We start from the raw sequence: 22,163 nt of genomic DNA, 5'->3' as shown, positions 1-22,163 counted from the left end.
CACTAACTAAAAAAGGAGTCCTTGGAGCTCTTGATCTCTTGTCAGTAGAGTTCATAATGAGGCATGGCATCTACTGATTAGAGATCAGAGCAATCCTACCTTACCTTCAGGAGCTACAAAGCTCCTAATCGTTACGAGAGGGAGTCTTGGAGCTCCTGAAGCTCATCAGCAGAGGCTATTTACCATTTGGGCCTCTTCTGATGAAAGATGCGAAACACGTCTACGAACCAGGAGCTTCAAAGCTTCTAATCCTTACTAAAGGGAGCTTTGGAGCTCCTGAGTCTCCATCAACAGAGTCCCAGATGGTAAATGTCCTTTGCTGATGAAAGATGCGAAACACATCTACGAACCAGGAGCTCCAAAGCTCCTAATCCTTACGAAAGGGAGCTTTGGAGCTCCTGAAACTCCTTTTACTATAAAATATGACAGTTTTCTTCTGAGGTTCTCATCAAATCTAAGACTTCAGAAGAAAGCTGTCCTATCAATGTATACTTACACTCTCATGGACTACAAGTGTACAATTTTAAAGCAGAGATTATCCGAGGCCTCTCATCAAATGAGGGACCTCGGATAATCTCTACCTTAAGTAGTCAAATAACTTTTCTCACTATTTAGGAACAAAAGAACAAGAGTTGGAGTACTTTAAGGCAAGATTCTTCCGAAATCTCTCATCGAATGAGAGACTTCGGAAGGACCTTGCCAAATCCTTGAACGCCAATATCCTTGGAACTGAGCTAGAACCAGGGAGAAGTAGCATACTATAGAGCACGATGGTAATCTCGGAAATACTTATATCGCCCCAAGCACAATATTTAAGAAGTCTAACTCATATATACAAGAAGTCAGGCTGAATAGATATTGTGCATATGGTTTGCAGAACTCTCATGATATTTAAAATTCATGTTATCCCAAAAAAGGTGACACTTTGGGTGTATCGTCCATCCCAGGGATGCAAAAATCACATCACCTTGGATCTATACTCAGGAATTAATGGATTTTTGAATTTTAAGAATTTTTTTCGAATTTTTTCGAAAAAAAAATATTTTCAGAACAGCCTTAACGGCTAAGATTTATAGGGTTGTTAGATTCCCGACGATAGGTGTCTTGGAAGATTTGCCTGGTGTCATCATAGTGTCTTTAAATCAAAAATTTTATTTTGGAGTTAGTTTTATTGATTTTTCAATAAAAAACATTTCTAAAACAAGAAAATAAAACTAGAGATGTGAAAACTTAAATTTTATAATCCCTGGGATGCACTTTCTTCGATTTTTTTTAAATTTTTGGGATAAATTTTGACATCTTTTTTTTTGCTGGCGACCCCCCGTTTAGGGCATCAAAAAAACATGTTGTTTCGTTTCAAGATCGGGATATGTTGTGAACCCGACTTCTTTCATTAATGAAGTGATTTCTTAAGTTGAATAAAAACAAATTTGATTGAAATTCATACAAAATTTCTTTTTATCATTATTATTTAAGATGCTTTTTTATGTTGAATTGTTAATTTTTTTATTTCCACCTGGGATATTTTGAATTGGGCTAGCCCAATCCCACCTCTCAATTTTCTCTCAATTGGGCAATGGGGATCCCATATAAAATGTATTGTAACAAAATTTTACATGCATAATATAGTACAATTAAACAACATTCTAAAAATATTAAATTCACATCATTTACTTGAAGATTTTATATTTTCAACAAAAATTAATACAATAATTACATTAAATTGAGGAGATTTATAATATTTATTATAAATTAAAATATTATTACTCATTAATTTGTTGAAATATTGCATTTTAGTGGTAAAAATTAAAATTTAAGTTTACATGGAGAAAAAAATTTTAAATTCCAAAAAAAATTCAATTGGGATAACGATAGGGACAAAAATTTAGAATCCCCATATGCTTGGGATAAAATCACATGACTAAATAAAACGATAAAATATTTATATTTTATATAAGGATCTTATATATTTAAAATAAATATCATTTTATTTTTTTCATTGGTGTCTGTCAAACCATAATACACTATTCAAAAATTCAATGTGTCTTGCGGTTTCAAAAGACACCTTCAAATTGAACGATAGCACAGACACTATTGAATTTTACCCATTTTATTTAGTTTTTACCCTTTTTATTTTTAAGAATTAATGACTGAAACACAAGATGAATATGAATCCAAATTTGAGGGTTGGATTGATTGCAAACTTCCTCCCAAAAATATCCCTCGAAAAGTACCTCCCTTACCAAAATTCGAGGATACTAAATTCTCAACTAATAATAAATGTCGAGTATGTTTCAATATTGCTTATCTTCCAGATACAAGCGAAAAATCGAAAGAACGAAAAAGACTTTATTGTTATTGTTTAGCGATACATTACAATTTACTAACAAAAACATATATGCGCTGCATTTATCATCGAAAACCATCAGAATTTGATGAAGATCATCAGCATATATATCAAATACAATGTGAAAATAATCCATATACGAGAAGAGATTTAATAAAACAAGATAGAAAATTACTTTATGTTGTAAAATTTGTTGTGGATACCAACATGTCAATCAATATGGCCGCTTCAGGTGTACTAGAAGATTTCGCCCGACATGTCTACTCCACCTTCAAGGGAGTAATCAATTTTCAACTCAAGATCCCATATAGAAGAGACGAGATAAGGGATGGAATCATTACATTAGCCGACTTGGTAGCTCCAAAAATACACGTTGAGCTTGACAAGATGGGCTACTATTCGATAACAATTGATGCGGCATCACACGGAAGCCGGCATGGCTTTTTTGTGATGGCTAGCAATCCAGCAAAAATGAAGAACCATATCTTCATTGATACTATGATCGCTGATGGTTGGAATGCCAGGGATTACAATAATTTCTTTGAATGTTTTACCTTCCCAAAGGATTTCCTTTCTGCAATTGTTGCCGATGGATGCCCCGCCCAAGTTAAAGGGCTGTGCCACTGGAGGAGATGCGGAGCACTATATCCGGGTCTTCAAACCGTTTATATCCGATGTGTTGCGCATCTCCTCAACTTAGTGGTGAAGCATACGGCAGACAATTGTGCAGCTTTCGCAATGCAAATTAATTATTGCAAAGCGATAAGCAAGGAGTTATCGAAGCCGGACACGAGAAGGGCATTGAATATGAGGGTTATTCATGTTCCGGATCATCGCTGGATGTTTTTCTGGGATCTTCTGAAGTGGATAAAAGAAAAACACCCTAAAATTTATGAATTGTTCAATATGGATGATCCACCGGAATCTGTTCAGATCTTAAGGGATATGGGAATTGATTTCAAGGATGGACTTCCACAATGGTTGTTAAATTTCGAAGAGATTCTTTTACCAATCAAGAAACTCTTGAATTATGCAGAGAGTGACGTTGGCTGCTTCTGCTACATCTATCCAATGTTTCAATCGACGATTGAGCAGTTGACCGGAATTGCAAATCGTCCTGAATTATCAAGTTCGTCAAAGCGCATTGCAGATGCATTAATCGCCAACATGAATGAAGTTTTTGACAAACAGGGCAACTACGCTTTGATGAAATTTGCCTTTGGTCTAACTCCATGGGGCCGGTCAGTCATCCGCGCAGAATTGAACATGCATACTGAGTACAAGCCAGACGTTTCACTCTTCTTCCAAGAACCAATACCTATCAATGCTGAACTTGAAATCCCTCCAAGGAGCTACACCCCTGATCATTTGGATGAAGTGGCAGAGGATCAATTGGACAGAAATCTAGATATAGAAGAGCCCGAGATTGAGAACGAAGCAATTGAAGGTGATGGCCAAGTAGATGCAGAAGACATTGCTCAGGATGAAGAAGTTGAAGAGAATGAACCAAGGAGGAGACTAGGCAGGAACCTTGGTGAATGGGCGTCTCTGTCAATGCAAGAAGTGGAAGAGTACAGCTTCAACGATTTTATGATCGAGATGCTTTCGAGACGTGCAGAAGCAGAAGCGAGGTTCTACAAGAGAAGTTCGGCCAAGAACATAGCTAATGAGTACAAGAAAGCTCTTTCCAACTTTATACATATGAATGAGAGTGAAATCAGGAACAACACCGACCTCACCTGCTTGGATCAAAGGTTTTGGGTAGCATGTGATGCAAATTTCAAGGCATTGAAAGAGATTGCCTTAAAATTCATGTCTATTGCTGCAACCGAAGCTGATGTGGAAAGAATGATTTCAATTGTGCGGAACCTGCGTAATAGGTTTAATCAAAACGCACGTGAAGATCTAATAAAGTGTAGAATCCTATTGAAGCTTTTCATGACAAATGAAATCCTGAAAAAGATATTTCCAGATCTGACTGATCTTTAACTTGCCGTAGCTCCTTGATGCTGTAGCTCCATGCTGCAGCTTGACCTACTGTAGCCCCTTGATGCTGCTTGATTGTAGATGTTGGCTTTGAATGATGCCGCTTGACCTGCCGTAGTTCCTTGCTGCAGCTTGATTGTAGATGTTGGCCTTGAATGATGCCGCTTGACCTGCCGTAGTTCGTTGCTGCCGTAGCTCCTTGCTGCTGCTTGATCGTAGATGTTGCCCTTGAATGCTGCCGCTTGATTGTAGATGTTGCCCTTGAATGCTGCCGTTTGACCGTAGATGTTGGCTGTGAATGTTATCGCTTCAACCGCTAGCTCCTAACTGCCTCCAAACAGCCGTTTTGCTATGACCTCAATCACTTTTATTTATTATTTTAAATATTATTTAATTTTATTATTTGAATAGGCTAACTTATATTTGAGGGCAAACCCAAATTTTAGCTAAAAGTGACAGGGAAAAAAACGTTTAGTATTAAAAAAAAAGACCGATGAGAGCTTCGTTCGAAATATAGAGGGAACTGAGAATGCGCAACCATTCTCAGGGAATATTGGATGCTATTCCCGTTCCCTCTGTATGGAAAATTGAGGTTTTCAAAGGGAGTTAAAATAATATCAAATTTATACTAATTTACTTCAAAATACAAAAGTATTTGACAGCTAAAATTAGTTACTTTAGCAAGCCTATCAATACCCTTTTACGATTATTGCTACTTTTCGAAATAAAAGTAAAAACAAATTTATACTAATTTACTTCAAAATACAAAAGTATTTGACAGCTAAAATTAGTTACTTTAGCAAGCCTATCAATACCCTTTTACGATTATTGCTACTTTTTCGAAATAAAAGTAAAAACAAATTTATACTAATTTACTTCAAAATACAAAAGTATTTGACAGCTAAAATTAGTTACTTTAGCAAGCCTATCAATACCCTTTTACGATTATTGCTACTTTTTCGAAATAAAAGTAAAAACAAATTTATACTAATTTACTTCAAAATACAAAAGTATTTGACAGCTAAAATTAGTTACTTTAGCAAGCCTATCAATACCCTTTTACGATTATTGCTACTTTTTCGAAATAAAAGTAAAAACAAATTTATACTAATTTACTTCAAAATACAAAAGTATTTGACAGCTAAAATTAGTTACTTTAGCAAGCCTATCAATACCCTTTTACGATTATTGCTACTTTTTCGAAATAAAAGTAAAAACAAATTTATACTAATTTACTTCAAAATACAAAAGTATTTGACAGCTAAAATTAGTTACTTTAGCAAGCCTATCAATACCCTTTTACGATTATTGCTACTTTTTCGAAATAAAAGTAAAAACAAATTTATACTAATTTACTTCAAAATACAAAAGTATTTGACAGCTAAAATTAGTTACTTTAGCAAGCCTATCAATACCCTTTTACGATTATTGCTACTTTTTCGAAATAAAAGTAAAAACAAATTTATACTAATTTACTTCAAAATACAAAAGTATTTGACAGCTAAAATTAGTTACTTTAGCAAGCCTATCAATACCCTTTTACGATTATTGCTACTTTTTCGAAATAAAATAAATTTATTATCAAAAACCTTTTTTTCTTAGTAAAAATAAAAATGTTATTTTATATCAAGTTTTTATTCATAAATTTTTATAATGTTGTATAAATTTGAAGGTGGAAATCTCTAATAATTTTATCTTGAAAAGACTTGGCATTCTCAACAATGAATTGAGGGGTATTGCATCCAAATTCTGTAATTTGCGTGAGAATACTAAGCTTGATTTCCATTGGGATACTTAATTTCGCAAAATACTGGGTCATTCGTTTTTGAACCTTTGCTGCCTTGACAACTTTATCAAGTAGGTCATCTAAACCCAATTGAAGCGTATTTAAGTTTGCTGATGAGTTAACTATTAACGATTTAATTTTATCAGTGAGCATTATACATTTTTCTGTATCCAGTCTGATTGTAGACTTTTTTGGCTTTTTTTCAGATGGCAACGGATTTGGAATTTTGTCTCTGAGCCTTATATCTTGAGAAATTCTGTAATAAAATGAAGGAACGATAAAATCGATTAATTTCATCACAAATCGATCAAATCTCATGAAAATTGTTCCGCCAAAGTAGTAATATTTAATTTTTTTGTTAATCGATTCTGAAATGTTATTTGTGAGAGCTAAATTTTCATCTCTTTCAGCGGCTGTCCATCTTTCTTGGTTTGATATCCATTGATTTTGTATGTATTTTGAAAATTCTGGGAATTTTTCGGCTATTTCCAGAATTTTTTTGAACGTTGGTTCAATCCATTCTTTCTTGCCATTTCTGCCGTATGCAAGATAGTTCATTTTTGTATCTAATATCAATTTGTCTGAACTCTCAAATGCATAATCTTTCAAATTTTTTCTGAACGCCCTCATTACATGAACTGCACACCAATGAAGGATAACTTCTGGAAAAGAGTTGATAATCGCATTTTCGATTTCTTGTGCACAATCTGACATAAAATATTTTGGTTTTACTTTTGCCCAGTTAAAAAATGCCTTGAGACAGAATGCAATATTTTCTGAAGTGTTTGGATAAACGACAAATTGAAAAATTGGGAATGCATGTGTATTTGGAAATTTGGCTGATATCATGTAAAACAACATTTTAAATTCAAGTAATGAATGGGTTGCATCAATAAAATGCTCTTTCACAATTTTGATTATGTCCAGAAATTTGAAAGAAGCATAATAAAAGATTAATTTCTTTGGTTTGTTGTAATTATCGACATCGAAATAAATTAAATCTTTTGGTGACTCTTGTTCTTTGATACCCTTAAATAATTGAGTTGACTTGAATTGATTATCATCGTACTTTTGAATACCTTTGATCTTTTTATTTCCTTTTTCCTGAATTGTTTTCATTTGATCTGAAGATGCATTCAAAAAAGATGGCCTGTTAAGTGGATCATCCAGATCAAGTTTTTTGTCGCATTCAATTTGAGCCATTTTCGGATCACCCCCCTGTTTTATAAAATTAATAAGTACCCGACGATAGCATTGTGATAATGTGTGGTATTTCTTTGTCTCATCTTTGATTTGATTGTGATTATGTGTTCCATTATATTCTGTTAGGATATATTCTTCATCATCCTTTAGAAATGAGATACATGCTTCACATTTATCTGCACTGCACCTGAATTTTAATTTTGTTTCCCCTAAATTTGGATTTTTTTTTAATTGATATGGACAACCTGCATGGCATTCGTTATCAATGACAGCTTTCATAGCATCTATATAAGATAGTCTTTCTTTAAGTTCGCATGGTGCATCGATATGCATCAAAAAAATGAAATGAAATTTCAATATCAAAAAAAGCACAAAATTTGAAAAAATTCACAAATCTCGGTTTCTGAAAGAAAATGACCTCTTAAACTTTGTGCATATATTCATCTATAAGACACATTGTATCCATATATTATTTAGCCAACACAACTTATCTGGTATCGAGAAAATTCAAAAAAAGCACAAAATTTGAAAATTGCTCGGTTCTACATTCAAAATAAATTTCATTAATTTTTACGTACATATTAAGGTACTTATCTTCTACATATATTGTAATAAACAGAAATTCATCAAAAGTGACATCTCTCAATTTTTTGACATTTGTAAATTCTAAATTGAATGAGAAAAATGAAATAATACTAAGCATAATACAATATTCTAGATTTAATTGTAATTAGGAAAAAGTTAGTTTTGAGAGTACTTTTCATAGGCATATAGAATGAAATCTTCTGAAAAATAATATCACATAAACTCATATTATTTTCTAATATTATAACTATTTTATATAAAAATCAAATTCAATGATCTTAAAAGCGAAGGATAAACCTCAAAATTTACGAATATAATGAGTGGGAATATAATGCTTATCTATCATAAAACCATATGAAATATCAATTTTGCTTTACGCCTAATTTTTGACGACAATTAGCAAAAAATGTTAAATGTTAACACTCAGTCCATTTGAATATGAAAAATAAAATTGACTTTGATTAAATGTTTTTATTTATCATGCAATTCTTCTTGCGACCAAAGATTTGAATAAAACTTCAAAAAATAAGATAGCTTAAAAAATAATATACGGTAGTGTTTACTAATAGATGAATAGTATATAAATTCTATTAAAATGGATTTGATCCAAAAAAATATATAAAATTTGATCATAAATAAAATCGTTTTAAATTACTTCTTCATTTAAATTATAACAATTATTTTTGGTTTATATTTTTTGGATCAAATCCATTTTAATAGAATTTATATACTATTCATCTATTAGTAAACACTACCGTATATTATTTTTTAAGCTATCTTATTTTTTGAACTTTTATTCAAATCTTTGGTCGCAAGAAGAATTGCATGATAAATAAAAACATTTAATCAAAGTCAATTTTATTTTCATATTCAAATGGACTGAGTGTTAACATTTAACATTTTTTGCTAATTGTCGTCAAAAATTAGGCGTAAAGCAAAAATTGATATTTCATATGGTTTTATGATAGATAAGCATTATATTCCCACTCATTATATTCGTAAATTTTGAGGTTTATCCTTCGCTTTTAAGATCATTGAATTTGATTTTTATATAAAATAGTTATATATTAGAAAATAATATGAGTTTATGTGATATTATTTTTCAGAAGATTTTGTGTTCTTCTTCAAAATTTTATTTTTTTATTAAAAAGAATCTTTACAAAATATACATTTACTTTAATTAATATTTAAAAACGTGCTCTATCAAAAGTTCCAAAAATTCAATATTTTAGCTTTTCTGAGGTGTCACTTTTGATGAATTTCTGTTTACAACAATATAATCTTCATTAGATATATACATGATAAATAAAATTCATAAAACATTAAAAATCAAAAAATTAGATGAACCTTGGCAATTAAACTTTATTAAATAATAGTTGTTTATAAATTATATTATATTATCATTTAATATTATTTTGATAATGAAGATTTTATTTTGCAATAATATAAACGAAATTTTTTACCTTATGAACTTTTGATGGAAATATGCAAATTTAAAATAATAAAGAAAGCCGCGAGCGAAGCGATCGGCTTAGGTCTAAGATTTTGATTCAAATCTTTGCTGATCTGTAATTCGCGGAAGCCGCGAGCGAATCGAGCGGCTTAGGTCTAAGATTTTGATTCAAATCTTTGCTTATATTCCTTAAATTCTTTATGAAACTCGCAACAGTTCCATAAAAAATTTTAAATTCTAAACTGTCGAAATGACCGATCGGTAATCACACCCTTCACAGGTGTGTCACTTTTAGCTAAAATTACCCCTACTCACTCTCAAATATTATTTTTTTGTTTATTTAATGATGAATAAATATGATTGCTTTAGTCAATCATAAAAACTAATTTAAGTTTAAAATAATGAAAGGATAATTTGATCGTTTTTTAAAATACAATTATTTTTGATGATTTGCAAGAATCTTTGAAAAGAATATAATATAGGTTCTATTTTTGTAAAATTTATCCAAATCATGTATTACATAAATTACGATTAAAACGATGAAAGAACCAAAAAGTGTATTTTGTGTTTTGTTGTTGCGTGTTGGATGCGGGATCCTGTTATTTCAGAAATCGACAAAAAATTTGGAAATTTAATTTCCGAAATCGAAATTATATTAATGTTTTTAATATTCTTATATCAAAAGGATTAAAGTTCATTAAGAGAAAAACAATTCTTCTTCTTCAATCTATTGGCGCATTTATTTCTACACGCCAATAAGGAAGGGAAAATTATAAGACACCATGGTGTCTTCAAAACGCTAATTTTTGATATTTTTAACAACCCTAAAGATTTAGGAACAATGTTAAGTATCAAAAAGAAAGGAGGTCTGATATAGACAACATATATCGTTGAAGGTTGAAAAAATCTCTAATATTTGAGCCCAAAATTTCAAATTTTAATTTTTTGAAAAAAGAGGCCACTCGTATGTACGTTTATTTGAGAGGAGGAGGATTATATTTTTGAAAGGTGAAACATTATGAATATGTTAATTATATAATAATATGTATTATTATAAAAAAGAAAAAATAAAGCACATTAAAATTTTTCTTTCTTGATTTTTTACAAAATCTACTTAGAATTATGCAAAATATGACTAAATAATTATAAATTTCAAGTTAAATTTTAATTTTGATAAATAATTTAAATTTCAAAATATCAAGTTCAGTTCGACTATGTATGTAGTAATTCTCTCAATAAGTGCCAAAACCCTATTAAAATATATGAACATTTTCAACATTTTAATGTTTTTATTTAAAAATTTGATGGAATATGAGCTTCAAACAATTATTATGTAAATAAAAATAATTAAATATATGTATTTATTCGTATTACAACCGTAGTAAGTCGATTCTTCCTTTCTTCTACTGAGTTTTGAATTTGATTTCGAATTGTAAAGAGATTCAAAGGGAAAATACTAGCGGATAAAAACTACCTCCATGAAAGGGTCATAATGGAGTCAAGTTGTATTTTTTGATATTTTTTGCTTTTCGAGCCTAAATAGGTAGCCAAGATAATGCCTAAAAATAAGGTTCTAAATTCTGAAGTTTACATGATCCTCTCGTGTGCACCCTTAATCTCAGAAAATAGGTTCTCACAAAAGTATAATTATTCTATTTCTATACAAAACAATATTCCATATAAGAATTTCAAATTTATGTAAAGGGTTTTATTCGACACTTTTCAATTTTGTATAGAATTTTGCATAAAAATTCAAATTGAATTAACTTAAACTATATTTTGTCATATTTCAACCGGGCATGAATTTAACGCGTACTTTCTTCAAGCCAAGTGAAGATGCGATGATTATCAAGTGGCGCAAGAAGCGTCCAGATGCCCCATGGTCTGAAATTGCCAAGAAGATTAAAGGCAAAACTGCAAAACAATGCAACGACAGATATAACAAACATCTTAAGCATGTTCGCAATGATACTCCCTGGACTGCACAGGAAGATCAAAAATTGGATGAACTTGTTAACCTCAATGGCCACAATTGGGTTCTGATAGCATCCAATCTCGGAAACAGATCAAACATTGAGGTTAAGAACAGGTGGACTGTTCTTAACAGAAACAAAAACAAAAAAGAAAGAGATGCTCCAAAGTTTGATAAGCCCAACGTTGAACAATCTCCTCCTACAAGCAATGAGGATCAGAATGTCCAATCAAGACAGGCATTACCAAAACCAACAACAAATACAGACGTTTTTATGCATGATGAAACGCCAAATCCAAATTTTTTTGAAAGGTTTGAAATCGTCACAAACACGCACGAACTTTGGGATCTCTTCGATAAAGTATCCAATGGTAACGCCGATCTTGGCGATTTCGGATATGTGCCTATGTTCTATTAACTAAATTTATGTAATTTTCAAAAATTCCTTTAATTTCACCCCCTTTTAACTTATTTCACCCCCTAAACCTTCTCTTCATCCCATGAATTTGTTAATTTTTTTAAATGAGTGAAACTTTTTGAAAGATAGCTAAATCTTAAAGATTTACTGTGTTTTATGGTTTTTTTGATCTATCTCAATGAAAATATATATTCATTTCATCAAAATTATTCCGAGATTATTAAGAAAAGATAATGATTAATATTCAATTTTAAATTTAATAAATTAACCTCTTAATTTAAGAATTTGTAATGATTTAATCTATTCTAAAATTGATATTTTCCAACGGCTAAAGTTATCGGACTTTAATTCCGTTGATAATTGTATAAATTTCCTCAAATGTCAATTAATTTTTATATTTTGGTTGAACAACTAATATTTTGTTGTTTTTATTGCCAACGAGGTTCATACATCAAAATAATTAATTAATATTTCTGAGCAAATCCTCATTATCGATGAGTTACTGAGATTTCAATTATTTCATATTGTATGTGTGTCTTATGATATATTAAAGAGAACATTGGCTGTTATTTTAATTTATTATTTGTATAAAGTAATTTGGAATAATGGCATAAGCTAAAAAGATGTTAATATTTGTAAATTCATGTAGTATATGGCTCAGCCTTGGAAATTTATTGAAATACACACTTAAGTTTAGATATATACACTATTAATACTTAATATGAATGTCATCAAACACATCAAACTATATAATGGATTCGCTAATGCTTATAATTTCATTGAAACAGAATGACACGAGCCAATCGCAAGCTATATTCATGAGTTAAAAAAAGAATCAAATAAAAATAATTTCTCTATAATACAAAATTTTTCTACTAATGCGTCTCTATAACCTACAGAGATTACGTGAATGCCACTCAAGCCTGCTCCATAGTATAAACTTCATAACACACGATCAAAATCTTTTGATTCCAAAAATTGACAAAATTTGATCTCAAAAGTGACAAATTTTTATGGATTTTGATTTTCTTCCAGAGTATTGTAGGGATGCAATCGATATTCTTCAGCAGATCTGGCAAATTGACCAGCAAAATATTGAAGATATCAAAGCAAAAATCAAAAAATCACTTGATCAAAAAATTATAACAATACATTGCTTTCTTTATACGTGCGATATCATTTGTTTTCGTAGACCTCACAGAATTAAGTTTGTTGCTCAATTGGTTATTGATCTATCACAATTTTTCGACTTTGGAAGCGTAAATATGATTTATACATGTATGAATTTCTATGCAGAGTTTACAAGCTCCAATACACATCAAGAATTTTATACTTTTTATCCAGAAGATTCTTTAGAGCGATATATCTTTGAAGATGACTTTGATAAATTCGTGATTAGTATCGAACAACGCCTAGAAGACAAATATCTACTTGATTCGCTTCTAATTTTCGCTTGTGAAAGCGGATCAATCCAATGTTTCAAATATTTAATAGCTAAAGGCGCTACACTATCAAATATTACAATGATCCAATCCATAAAAGGCGGAAACTACGAGATAATACACATTGTTGAACGTCAATGCAAAGTTGATGAAGAATGTATGAAAAATGCTTTAATATATCATAGGCCCGAGATAGTTCGTTGGCTAGAACAAAATTACAACCTCAAATATTCAATAACTGAAACTTTAGACAGTAATAATTTTGATTTATTTTTTGAGAAGCTTCAAAACATTCAATCTGCTGATGAAGAGATCGACAATGATGGAAATACTATATTGCACTATGTTTCAGAGTTTCCTTTTAGCTTTTTATTGAAATATTTAATTGATCAAGGAAATTCAATTGATTTTTTAAATAATTTTAGGAAAACACCACTTTTTGTTTCATGTGAATACGGAATTCCCGAAAATCTTGAGTTGTTAATGAGTTTGGATGCAAAAATTAACTGTTTATCCATCAGAGGAGAGGAACCAATCAATATTGCAGCAAGTAATGGTCATGCTAGTATTATTAGAATACTTTGCGAGCATGGTGTTAATGTTGATACAGAAAATTCAAAACATGAAACTCCATTAATCAACGCAATCAATGGAAACCACTTGGATTGTGTTAAGGAGCTGATAAAGTATGGAGCAAACATCGAATCTCATGACGAACTATGTATGACGCCGTTAATGAATTCTGTCAGAGGAAATAAGCTTCAAATCATACAGTATTTGATAGATAGAGGTGTAAATTTAGAGGCAACAACACCTAAAGGCTCTACAGCTATATTTTTCACTTCTCTTCCTCAAAATTTTAAGACATTTTTATTATTAGAGAAAAACAATGCAGATATATATCACAAGAATGAATTAGGAATAGACATATTTATTATGGCTTTGAAAGCTGCAAATCAAGAGTTAATTCGCTATTTATTAGAAAAATATCCTAAATTTAATGTAAATGAGCCAGTTAACTCTGACATATCTCCTCTTATTATTGCTGCTAAAGTATGTGATGTTAAAATCGTAGAACTCCTTCTTGATCATGGTGCAAATATTGATGTAACTGATGGAAACGGAAATACTCCGTTAATGTTGACTGCAAGGTTTGGAAGAGATGATGTATTGCAATTACTTATTCAAAAAGGTGCTGATGTCAAACATAAAAATAATTCTGGAGAAAATGCTTTAATTGTTGCTGTTATTAGGCAAAATGAAAAAGTTGTTGAGATATTACTATCTAATAAAGCTGATCCTAATGTTGGCGATGAGTGTTCGCCTTTGTATCATGCTGCAGCAATGGGAAGTTTAAATTTGATTCAATTATTACTTCATTTTGGTGCAAAACCTACAGAAGACACTCTTGTTGCTGCATCAATGAATGGGCATAGTGATGCTTTTCAATTGATTAGTTCTTTTCAATAAATTGTTTGTATTTCTTTCTTAATTTACATATTTTTAACCAACAAGCTAAGAAAATCGTTTATATATCATATGAACTTTATATTTTCCATATTTAATTTATCCTAATTGAGTTTTTAAACCAGAAATATGAAAAATTACTTTTATACTTTGGTTTCTTTTAAAAGTAGAACTCAAGATCGAGCATACAATAGAATCCAAACCTTATATTCCACTAGTCAATTGATGTTCAAAGATTCCATATCAAATGGCAAAATTATTTGATTCTTGGAACAACAATGGCATTCTGTGTGAAGTCATTCATCCTTTTAATAAATTCACAGTGAAAACGAAATCTTATCCTTCCAAGTCTGAAATCAATGCTCACTCAAAAATTTACGTTAATAAATTTTATACCATTATTGAATGGCACAACCTATAAATATACACTTAACTGCACAAGGCACAATCGATAAATGCTCAACAAATTCATCATGCGACATGTATGTTAAATTTGGCTTCGTTTCTGGTCAGGATTGGGAAGCATATGCCGGAAGTAAAGCAGGAATTTCTTACACAACGCATGTAAATTCTCGACATGAAGCAATATTTAATTATCCTCTTGGAATATCTCTTAAAACACAAACACCATACGGATGGCCTCAAATTGTTTTAGCTGTTTATGGTTTAAATAGTTTCGGCAATGATAAGATAGTAGGATATGGTGCAATTCACCTTCCAATGAAGCAAGGCCTTCACAAGTTGAAAGTTCCGTTATTTGCACCTAAAGCAGAATCGTTTTTCCAGAAAATATCAGCTTACTTTACAGGACTATATCCTGAGCTTATAGAAACAAATTTAGTTGCTCAATGTCCAAATAGAGAAGTTATGAAAACACATTCTAGTGGATTTGTCGAACTAACCTTGAATATGGTTATGAATGAGTTGGAACAATTCCAACTCAAGGTTTAATAATATTTTGTTTAGTTTTCTTCTTGTTTATATAAATATTTGTTAATTAAATAATTAAATTTGCGCTTTCTTACATGATCGAGTTTTTTGGAGGTTCTTTACTTGCATGTTCCTGTAATTATTACTCATAGTTTTAAGCTTTTCCCCTATTCATTAATTTTTCCGTGTAATATATTGAATTTATTTCAATTTATAAACAAAAACGGAAATAATTTTAAGGGTCCACTGTAAGGCCAAATAAGGCCTATCGTCGTCCCAAAAATATTGCTCAAGATGGTGTTTTTACTAAGGCCCAAAACTTAAAAAAACACAAAAAAATTAACTTTACTCTTTTGAGATCCTTATCAGATGTGCAACAATTTGATGCAGTATCGCAATTCGAATCCGATTTTTTAATGTAGATGTACTCTAACATTCTTGAAAAAATGCAAAATGATATTAATCAAGCTTTTCATTTCTGTATCATACACGAAACGAAATCATTCATTATACTAAAATTTATCAAAGTTTGAATAATGAAAAAAATAATATCTAAATTTTTACATTGAGTCGGCTATTGATATGGTCAATATTAAATCGTTTAAAAATGGGCATTGGCCAGAATAATACCCACTAAAATACACATTTTTTTAAATTTTATCAATTTGTTTTGGTATATCTTTATGATAATGAATAAAATGCTTATCTTTCATAAGTCAATACATAATTTATGCTGAAACACAAAAAATAACACGAAAATTTTTGGCCAACATTTCAAAACGAAGGATAATGCTTTGAATATATAAACAATAATACTTTGTCTAGAGAATTAAATTTGTGCTATCCAATTGTCAATTCTTTGAATTTTTTATAAAATGCACGATATTCCGGCATTAGCCTCAATAAATATAAACTACATGCATCACAATATTAGGATGTAATGGCATTAAAGCGAATTTCCTAATTTCTTCTCAATTAAATTCCTAGAAAAACTTAGGAATTAATGATTGGAAATAGGTCAAAAAAAATTCCTAATATAAAATTTATACTTAAATTAAAATCAAAATTCGAAAATATCTATTTTTCAAAACACGCATCCAGAAGCGAAAAAATTCGAAAAAATCATGTTCTTATAAAACTCGCTGATTTTGCAATTTTTATGTGATTTGAAGTGATAGAATGTATTATCATCTTACTAAAACATATACTTTATTGTTACATTCACAAAATATTAATCAGAACACTAGGAAAAGTGGATTTTCGAAAAAAGACGATAATGATTATTTGCAAATCGCCTCTCAATTTTGAGAGACTTTCAATTTTTACAGTGGACCCTTAAACATTGAAAAAAAGCGTTTATTAGGAGAAAAATAATGTCGAAGTTAACTTTAGATCAACGTGCTGAAATCAAAATGGCTTTTAGGACATTCGATCCGAACAAAACAGAGATAATCAGCAAGAAAGATTTTTCAAATGCACTTAGAACAATGGGATTTTACTTATCAGATCAAGAAATAGATAAATACATGCAAGGAAAAACAAACGGAATGGATTACCCTACATTTAAATCTATAACAACAAACTTAATACTCAATAGAACTCAAAAACAAGAACTGAAAAGAATGTTCCTTATGTTTGATACAGATCATGATGGATACATATCAGTTCACAATCTAATGGAAGTATGCAAGAAATGTGGTGATAAATCTAGCGAAACATTACTAAAAAGAATGATAAATGATTTTGATAAGTCAGGACGTGGCAAAATTGATGAGCATGACTTTGTTGCCATCTTTAGTGAATAAAATATGTTGTTTATTTATTGTTTAAATCGAATAATTTTTTGAAATTTTTATTTTGATTTGAGGGCTAATGATTCATTTAAAGTGATTTCTAAAGAAAACAGAAATTAGGTGATTAAGAATCATAGAAATTATTACAAATTTCTAAAATAATTTTAGAAAATTTAATGGAAAAAAGATAAAGTAATTATCAAAAACAATGACATCAGAGGTCTAACTCTGTGCCATATGTAATTGTTTAGAGTGGGATATGGTTGATGATCTGTGTAGACATGTTGTCTGGTGTAGCTGGCTGAGCGGCGACGGCTTCAGCGAAGACAGCCTTAACTACTTCTGGGGATGTACGCTTAGCTTCCTGAGCAGCACGGAGTTCGGCGACTTCCTTGAGAGCCTTCTGCCAGTCCTCGCAGGCACCAACAGAGAGTTTCTTGCAGCAGCGGCACTTTGGAAGTGGGACAACTTCCTTCTTCTCGTTAAGAACTGACTGAACAGCATCAGATGTGATGACGGCTTCGATATCAGCGTTTGTCATGATAGAGCGTGGGAGAGAGAAGCGCTTCTTGGACTCGTAGATACCATCGAGAGCCTTGAAAGCGGATTCTGTCCAGATTGTAAGGCGACCAACTTGAGCGGCTGGAGCAAGCTTAGCGAGGGCGAGAGCCTTGACGGAGATTGTTTCTACGCCTGGGATGTTGCGGAAAGCCTTAACGATACCCTTGTCTTCGTTGTAGATAACAAGTGGGCCCTTCTTTGTCTTGTAGGCAGCACGGCGGAACTTGCCCTTGGAGGAGCGGTGGACGGAGCCATCAAGAACGCGCTGGACATCACCATAAACGCCAACCTTCTTGAGGAGCTCAACAGCATCACGTGTGCGCTTGATCTCCTGGACAGCATCGACAACAACGATTGGGACTTCCTTGACTTCACCGAGGATGTGGCCACGAGCCTGGACGAGTGGGACGACAGCTGTAGCGGCGATAGCGGAAGCGATGGCGAACTTGCGCTGGCGGGATGGGACTGGGCGGAACCAACGGCGGAGGAGTGTTGGTGGGTTGAAGCGGTGACCACCACGGCAGAAGTTAGCGTAAGCACCTTGGCCATTTCTGTTGGAGCCGGAACCGTTGACACGTGGAACACGAGCCTTAGCGCGGCCTGTACCCCAAGAGATGGCGGAAACCTTCTTACCAGCCATTGGGTCGTTAGCATGTGGCTGCTGAGCATTCTTAGCGAGATTGACGTAAACCTCCTTGACGACTTCGGCACGGATTGGTGTGTCGAAAACCTTTGGGAGCTCGATTGTAGAAGCCTTCTGGCCTTCCTGTGTAAGGACGTTGACTGTTTGACGAGACATTTGCAAAAAAGGATAGGCTATAACCGCTTTATTTGAGAACTCGGAAAAGCCATGGTATTGAATTTAAATGAAATGTGAATAATAATATTATACATCAGATATAATTTCAATATTACTGAAGAGATTCTTCAATTTACCAACCTTTTCCTATTTGAAATACCACTATGCATTCATAGATCAAGGCATCAAGAATTAGTATTAATGCCTCAATGTCACATGCATATCCAGATACTGAACCATGGATAGGGAAAATTAAAAAAAAATCATTAGATATCTATTACCATTTGAAATAGATGTATTGTATAATATGGCATATAGTAAAATTGTATCTTTGTATGGCTTATCACGAAGTAAAATTTTGTATTATTAAAATATCAAGGAGAATTGAAACAATTTTATTGCACAGATAAGGATGTCAATTCGGAAAATTGTTTTCATTTTAGGAGAATATAATTTTCATTTTCGAAAATTTAAAAAGTGAGACGCGCAGGATTCGAACTTTTTTAAAAGTTGATTTAAATATATTCTAGTGTGGATTCTAAGGATAATATCATATTTAAAATAAGAATATACTAGTTTAGGTGGTATAATTTTTTTCGATAAATTTGAGAGCATGTACGTTTAGGGCATCAAAAGTGTCAATTCGCTCAGCGAAAGCTGAGCTAGCTTCGTTCTCGAAAAAATAGGGAAGAAGTGAAAGAGAGTGATACAGATGTTGACACATTCATATCATTTCAACAAATTTTGATCAAATTGAAATTCAATGAAATTCAATTCACTTCATATCCTTCAGTCAGTACATTGACATCCTTCTACATCACAATGATAACTCGTGCATCAATAGTTCTACAACTAACTCAGAAAAACAAGATTTTTCCTTCCAGCTTACAGCTTTTAAAAAGTTTCGATGATAAAAATCACTCTACTCTTGTTTATCGATATGTTGTGATAGTAGGTAAACGTATTCTTATCGATTTTAATAAAAATATTTTTACGAAAATCTGAACCAATTACAGAGTTATTCATAAAGTTTATGATAACTGTAATTACTTCATCTTTGTTTAATATTTGAATAAACAATTTAATTTAATTTGCATAATTTTTTTTAGTTGAAAGACAGGAAACTTAGTTGAGTTTGTATTATTTTTATCGTTCAATTCATTGTATATGTGAGTGATCCAGATATTTAAGATATATAGAAAAAATTTATTAATTTGATTAACAAATTTTAATCAAAATAGCAAAAATCTATTTGATAGCTGTAAGCAAATAATAATTTCTATTTCAACCAAAATCACTTATTTTCATCTAAACGTATAAAATTGTCAATTTTATGAGAATAAATTTAAAATCTCATGAAATATAAAGGAGAGTAATATTTTTCAATTTTCTTTTTTTTCTTTCTCTCAAATATTTTCTATTGGGAATTTCTTGAGAGGTAGGGCAACGATAGGTCAAAAAGGCTTCTCTGATAGATTTCCTTGCCTTTTGGATATGCTATAATATATAGCCTAGCATGATAGGATATGATGTCAAAAGTTAGAACATAACTTAGGATCTTGAGAAAAATGAAAAACAAAAATTACATAAAAAAAGAAAAATTTTATCTAATTTGTTTTTTTGGACCGAATAAGTAATTTTATTGAATTTCAATACGACACATAGATTTTATTATTAGTAATAAATATAATGGTTTACTATTAACAAGGAACCTAAACTAATGAAAATTTGATTTCAAATATTGTATATGATTATCATAGATTACCAAAATATATTGCTATTTATGAGGATATAATATTGATTATTAGTAAATCGTATAAATTTAATAAATATACCATGAATATTGAATGAATTTCTTGATTCATAGGGTAAAACGCGCTTTTATATGATTTAGACAGAGAATTTATGAGATGTAAATAACACAATAAAGGTTTATATTGAATATTTTCTAAAAATAAATCGAAATTATAAAAAACAATACATTTATTCATTGAAACTACTTGGACAAATATGAAACAAGCATTTAGGCAATACTTTTGAGACTTCAACGCATCTGATAATTTTTATATAACTTCACCTCTTATGCTTAGAGTGGAGGTATTGAGATCGTATAAGTATAGATGAGCTCACATTCAGATATGATGTGTGAACTTCTGTTTTCACTGCAATTTTGAATCAGAATAAACTCAAAACAAGAATAAAATGATATACTCACTCTCTAAATGTGTTCGAGATTTAAAGTTGTATGAATAAAACGATTCATCTTTCGAAGCCTCCCATTTAATGAGAGACTTCGAAAGATGAATGTATTCATGTAGATGAAATACTATATATGACCATGTGTGATACTAAAGATATCAAAATGTTCATTTTTAAGTGCAATAGAAGGGTTATCTCTCGTAAAATCTCAATTTAAGGAAGATTTAGAAAGAACTCCTTTCCTAAGTAGATAGTGTGTGGTTTCTGTCTTTTGGTTGATCAGGAACTATGAAATTAAGTCGGACAGAAAGAAGTTCTTTCCAAAACAGACTCCAAATGAGTTGTTCGAAAAGAACTTCCTTCTATATATGGATAATTGTAGTTACCGCACTGAAGTATGTGATTGTGATGATGGAGTTCTCGATAAATCTAAAATCGGATTAAGATTAATTGAAAACTTAAGCAATTCTTTGAAATCTTGTGTTGTCTGGCACTATAATAACCAAAGAATGAGAATATTATGTTGAATGATGAGTACGTGTGCTCGGCATTCGCCGAGCGAATTGAGTTTAACGTACTATGAAAAGTGACAAATTTGGGCTTTTTTTCCTAGGGTTATGATCTCTTCCTTTCTGCTCAATACGACAGAAATGAAAGAATGAATTTGTACTCCCTAATTGATTACTACAATCTGTATCTATCTTTAACATAGAATTAGCTGCATTGTGATTTATACTCCAGAATTATTCAATTTAAGATCAACCTCGTAAATTTTAATCATATTGCACCAATACTCCTACGTTGAGATAAGAACATGATTATACATACCAAAGCCCCATATTAAAAATCAAAATTTAGCACCTCCATTATGCAACCACATTATTCGTCGCAAATAAGTATATTTACGCATATTATGATGCATATTCACACAACTCGTATACATGAAAAGTTATTAAAATCAGACAAAATTATTGCAATAAGGAAAAAAAAACAACTTTATTATATATGTTAGTAATGAATTACAAATATTTCTACAAAGAATGCTCAATACTTCATATAATCTTCGAATATTTCTTATTACAAGTTAATACATTTTGACTCGAACATGATAAACAAAAGCTGACACGCTGATTACTACATTTATGAAAATATAGTATGTTTCCATTCATCTGTTTACTTGTTTTTGTTGGAATAAAATCATTTTTTTTTTCTTTCATGAAAT

General features: G+C 31.3%; 8 protein-coding genes across 8 annotated transcripts, besides 12 other annotated features; 6 read left to right on the top strand and 2 right to left on the bottom strand.

Annotated features, from left to right (window-relative positions):
- Positions 1 to 979: part of a mobile genetic element that runs on past the window's edge.
- Positions 323 to 574, top strand: TVAGG3_0267000 (uncharacterized protein; the record flags this gene model as incomplete). The annotated part of the gene is made up of 1 exon (XM_001583695.1): positions 323 to 574. The coding sequence occupies one exon, from the start codon at positions 323 to 325 to the stop codon at positions 572 to 574; it is 252 nt and encodes an 83-aa protein (XP_001583745.1).
- Positions 980 to 2,146: 1,167 nt separating the features above from the next.
- On the top strand, positions 2,147 to 4,336 carry TVAGG3_0266980 (ribonuclease H-like family; the record flags this gene model as incomplete). The annotated part of the gene is made up of 1 exon (XM_001583694.2): positions 2,147 to 4,336. One exon carries the CDS (start codon positions 2,147 to 2,149, stop codon positions 4,334 to 4,336), a length of 2,190 nt encoding a protein of 729 aa, XP_001583744.2.
- Positions 4,337 to 4,761: 425 nt separating this feature from the next.
- Positions 4,762 to 4,791: a terminal%2Cinverted (terminal inverted repeat of MuDR-3_TvMULE3 transposon ID:TVAGG3_0266960).
- Positions 4,762 to 7,929: a mobile genetic element.
- On the bottom strand, positions 7,029 to 7,655 carry TVAGG3_0266970 (uncharacterized protein; the record flags this gene model as incomplete). The annotated part of the gene is made up of 1 exon (XM_001282580.1): positions 7,029 to 7,655. A coding segment is annotated over one exon (627 nt), but the record flags the coding sequence as incomplete, so codon positions are not given.
- A 2-nt stretch (positions 7,930 to 7,931) lies between the features above and the next one.
- Positions 7,932 to 7,968: a mobile genetic element.
- Positions 7,932 to 7,968: a terminal%2Cinverted (terminal inverted repeat of Banshee-A3 transposon ID:TVAGG3_0266950).
- Positions 7,969 to 9,143: 1,175 nt separating this feature from the next.
- Positions 9,144 to 9,181: a mobile genetic element.
- Positions 9,144 to 9,181: a terminal%2Cinverted (terminal inverted repeat of Banshee-A3 transposon ID:TVAGG3_0266940).
- Positions 9,182 to 9,673: a mobile genetic element.
- Positions 9,644 to 9,673: a terminal%2Cinverted (terminal inverted repeat of MuDR-3_TvMULE3 transposon ID:TVAGG3_0266930).
- A 646-nt stretch (positions 9,674 to 10,319) lies between these two features.
- Positions 10,320 to 10,971: a mobile genetic element.
- A 155-nt stretch (positions 10,972 to 11,126) lies between these two features.
- Positions 11,127 to 12,556, top strand: TVAGG3_0266910 (RNA polymerase II transcription regulator recruiting protein; the record flags this gene model as incomplete). Its single annotated transcript, XM_001583692.2, has 1 exon — positions 11,160 to 11,750. One exon carries the CDS (start codon positions 11,160 to 11,162, stop codon positions 11,748 to 11,750), a length of 591 nt encoding a protein of 196 aa, XP_001583742.1.
- A 142-nt stretch (positions 12,557 to 12,698) lies between these two features.
- TVAGG3_0266900 (protein ubiquitination) lies at positions 12,699 to 14,730 on the top strand (the record flags this gene model as incomplete). Its single annotated transcript, XM_001583691.1, has 1 exon — positions 12,764 to 14,662. The coding sequence occupies one exon, from the start codon at positions 12,764 to 12,766 to the stop codon at positions 14,660 to 14,662; it is 1,899 nt and encodes a 632-aa protein (XP_001583741.1).
- Positions 14,731 to 15,064: 334 nt separating this feature from the next.
- Positions 15,065 to 15,610, top strand: TVAGG3_0266890 (hedgehog receptor protein; the record flags this gene model as incomplete). Its single annotated transcript, XM_001583690.1, has 1 exon — positions 15,065 to 15,610. One exon carries the CDS (start codon positions 15,065 to 15,067, stop codon positions 15,608 to 15,610), a length of 546 nt encoding a protein of 181 aa, XP_001583740.1.
- A 219-nt stretch (positions 15,611 to 15,829) lies between these two features.
- Positions 15,830 to 16,924: a mobile genetic element.
- Positions 16,925 to 16,943: 19 nt separating this feature from the next.
- Positions 16,944 to 17,394, top strand: TVAGG3_0266870 (calcium ion binding; the record flags this gene model as incomplete). Its single annotated transcript, XM_001583689.1, has 1 exon — positions 16,963 to 17,394. One exon carries the CDS (start codon positions 16,963 to 16,965, stop codon positions 17,392 to 17,394), a length of 432 nt encoding a protein of 143 aa, XP_001583739.1.
- A 184-nt stretch (positions 17,395 to 17,578) lies between these two features.
- Positions 17,579 to 18,756, bottom strand: TVAGG3_0266860 (structural constituent of ribosome; the record flags this gene model as incomplete). Its single annotated transcript, XM_001583688.2, has 1 exon — positions 17,630 to 18,742. The coding sequence occupies one exon, from the start codon at positions 18,740 to 18,742 to the stop codon at positions 17,630 to 17,632; it is 1,113 nt and encodes a 370-aa protein (XP_001583738.1).
- Positions 18,757 to 21,471: 2,715 nt separating this feature from the next.
- Positions 21,472 to 21,519: a mobile genetic element.
- Between the last annotated feature and the right edge of the window lie 644 nt (positions 21,520 to 22,163).

Source organism: Trichomonas vaginalis, chromosome V, assembly GCF_026262505.1.
Source record: "Trichomonas vaginalis G3 chromosome V, whole genome shotgun sequence".
NCBI lineage: Eukaryota > Parabasalia > Trichomonadida > Trichomonadidae > Trichomonas > Trichomonas vaginalis.
This window is presented reverse-complemented; position numbering and strand designations above follow the sequence as displayed.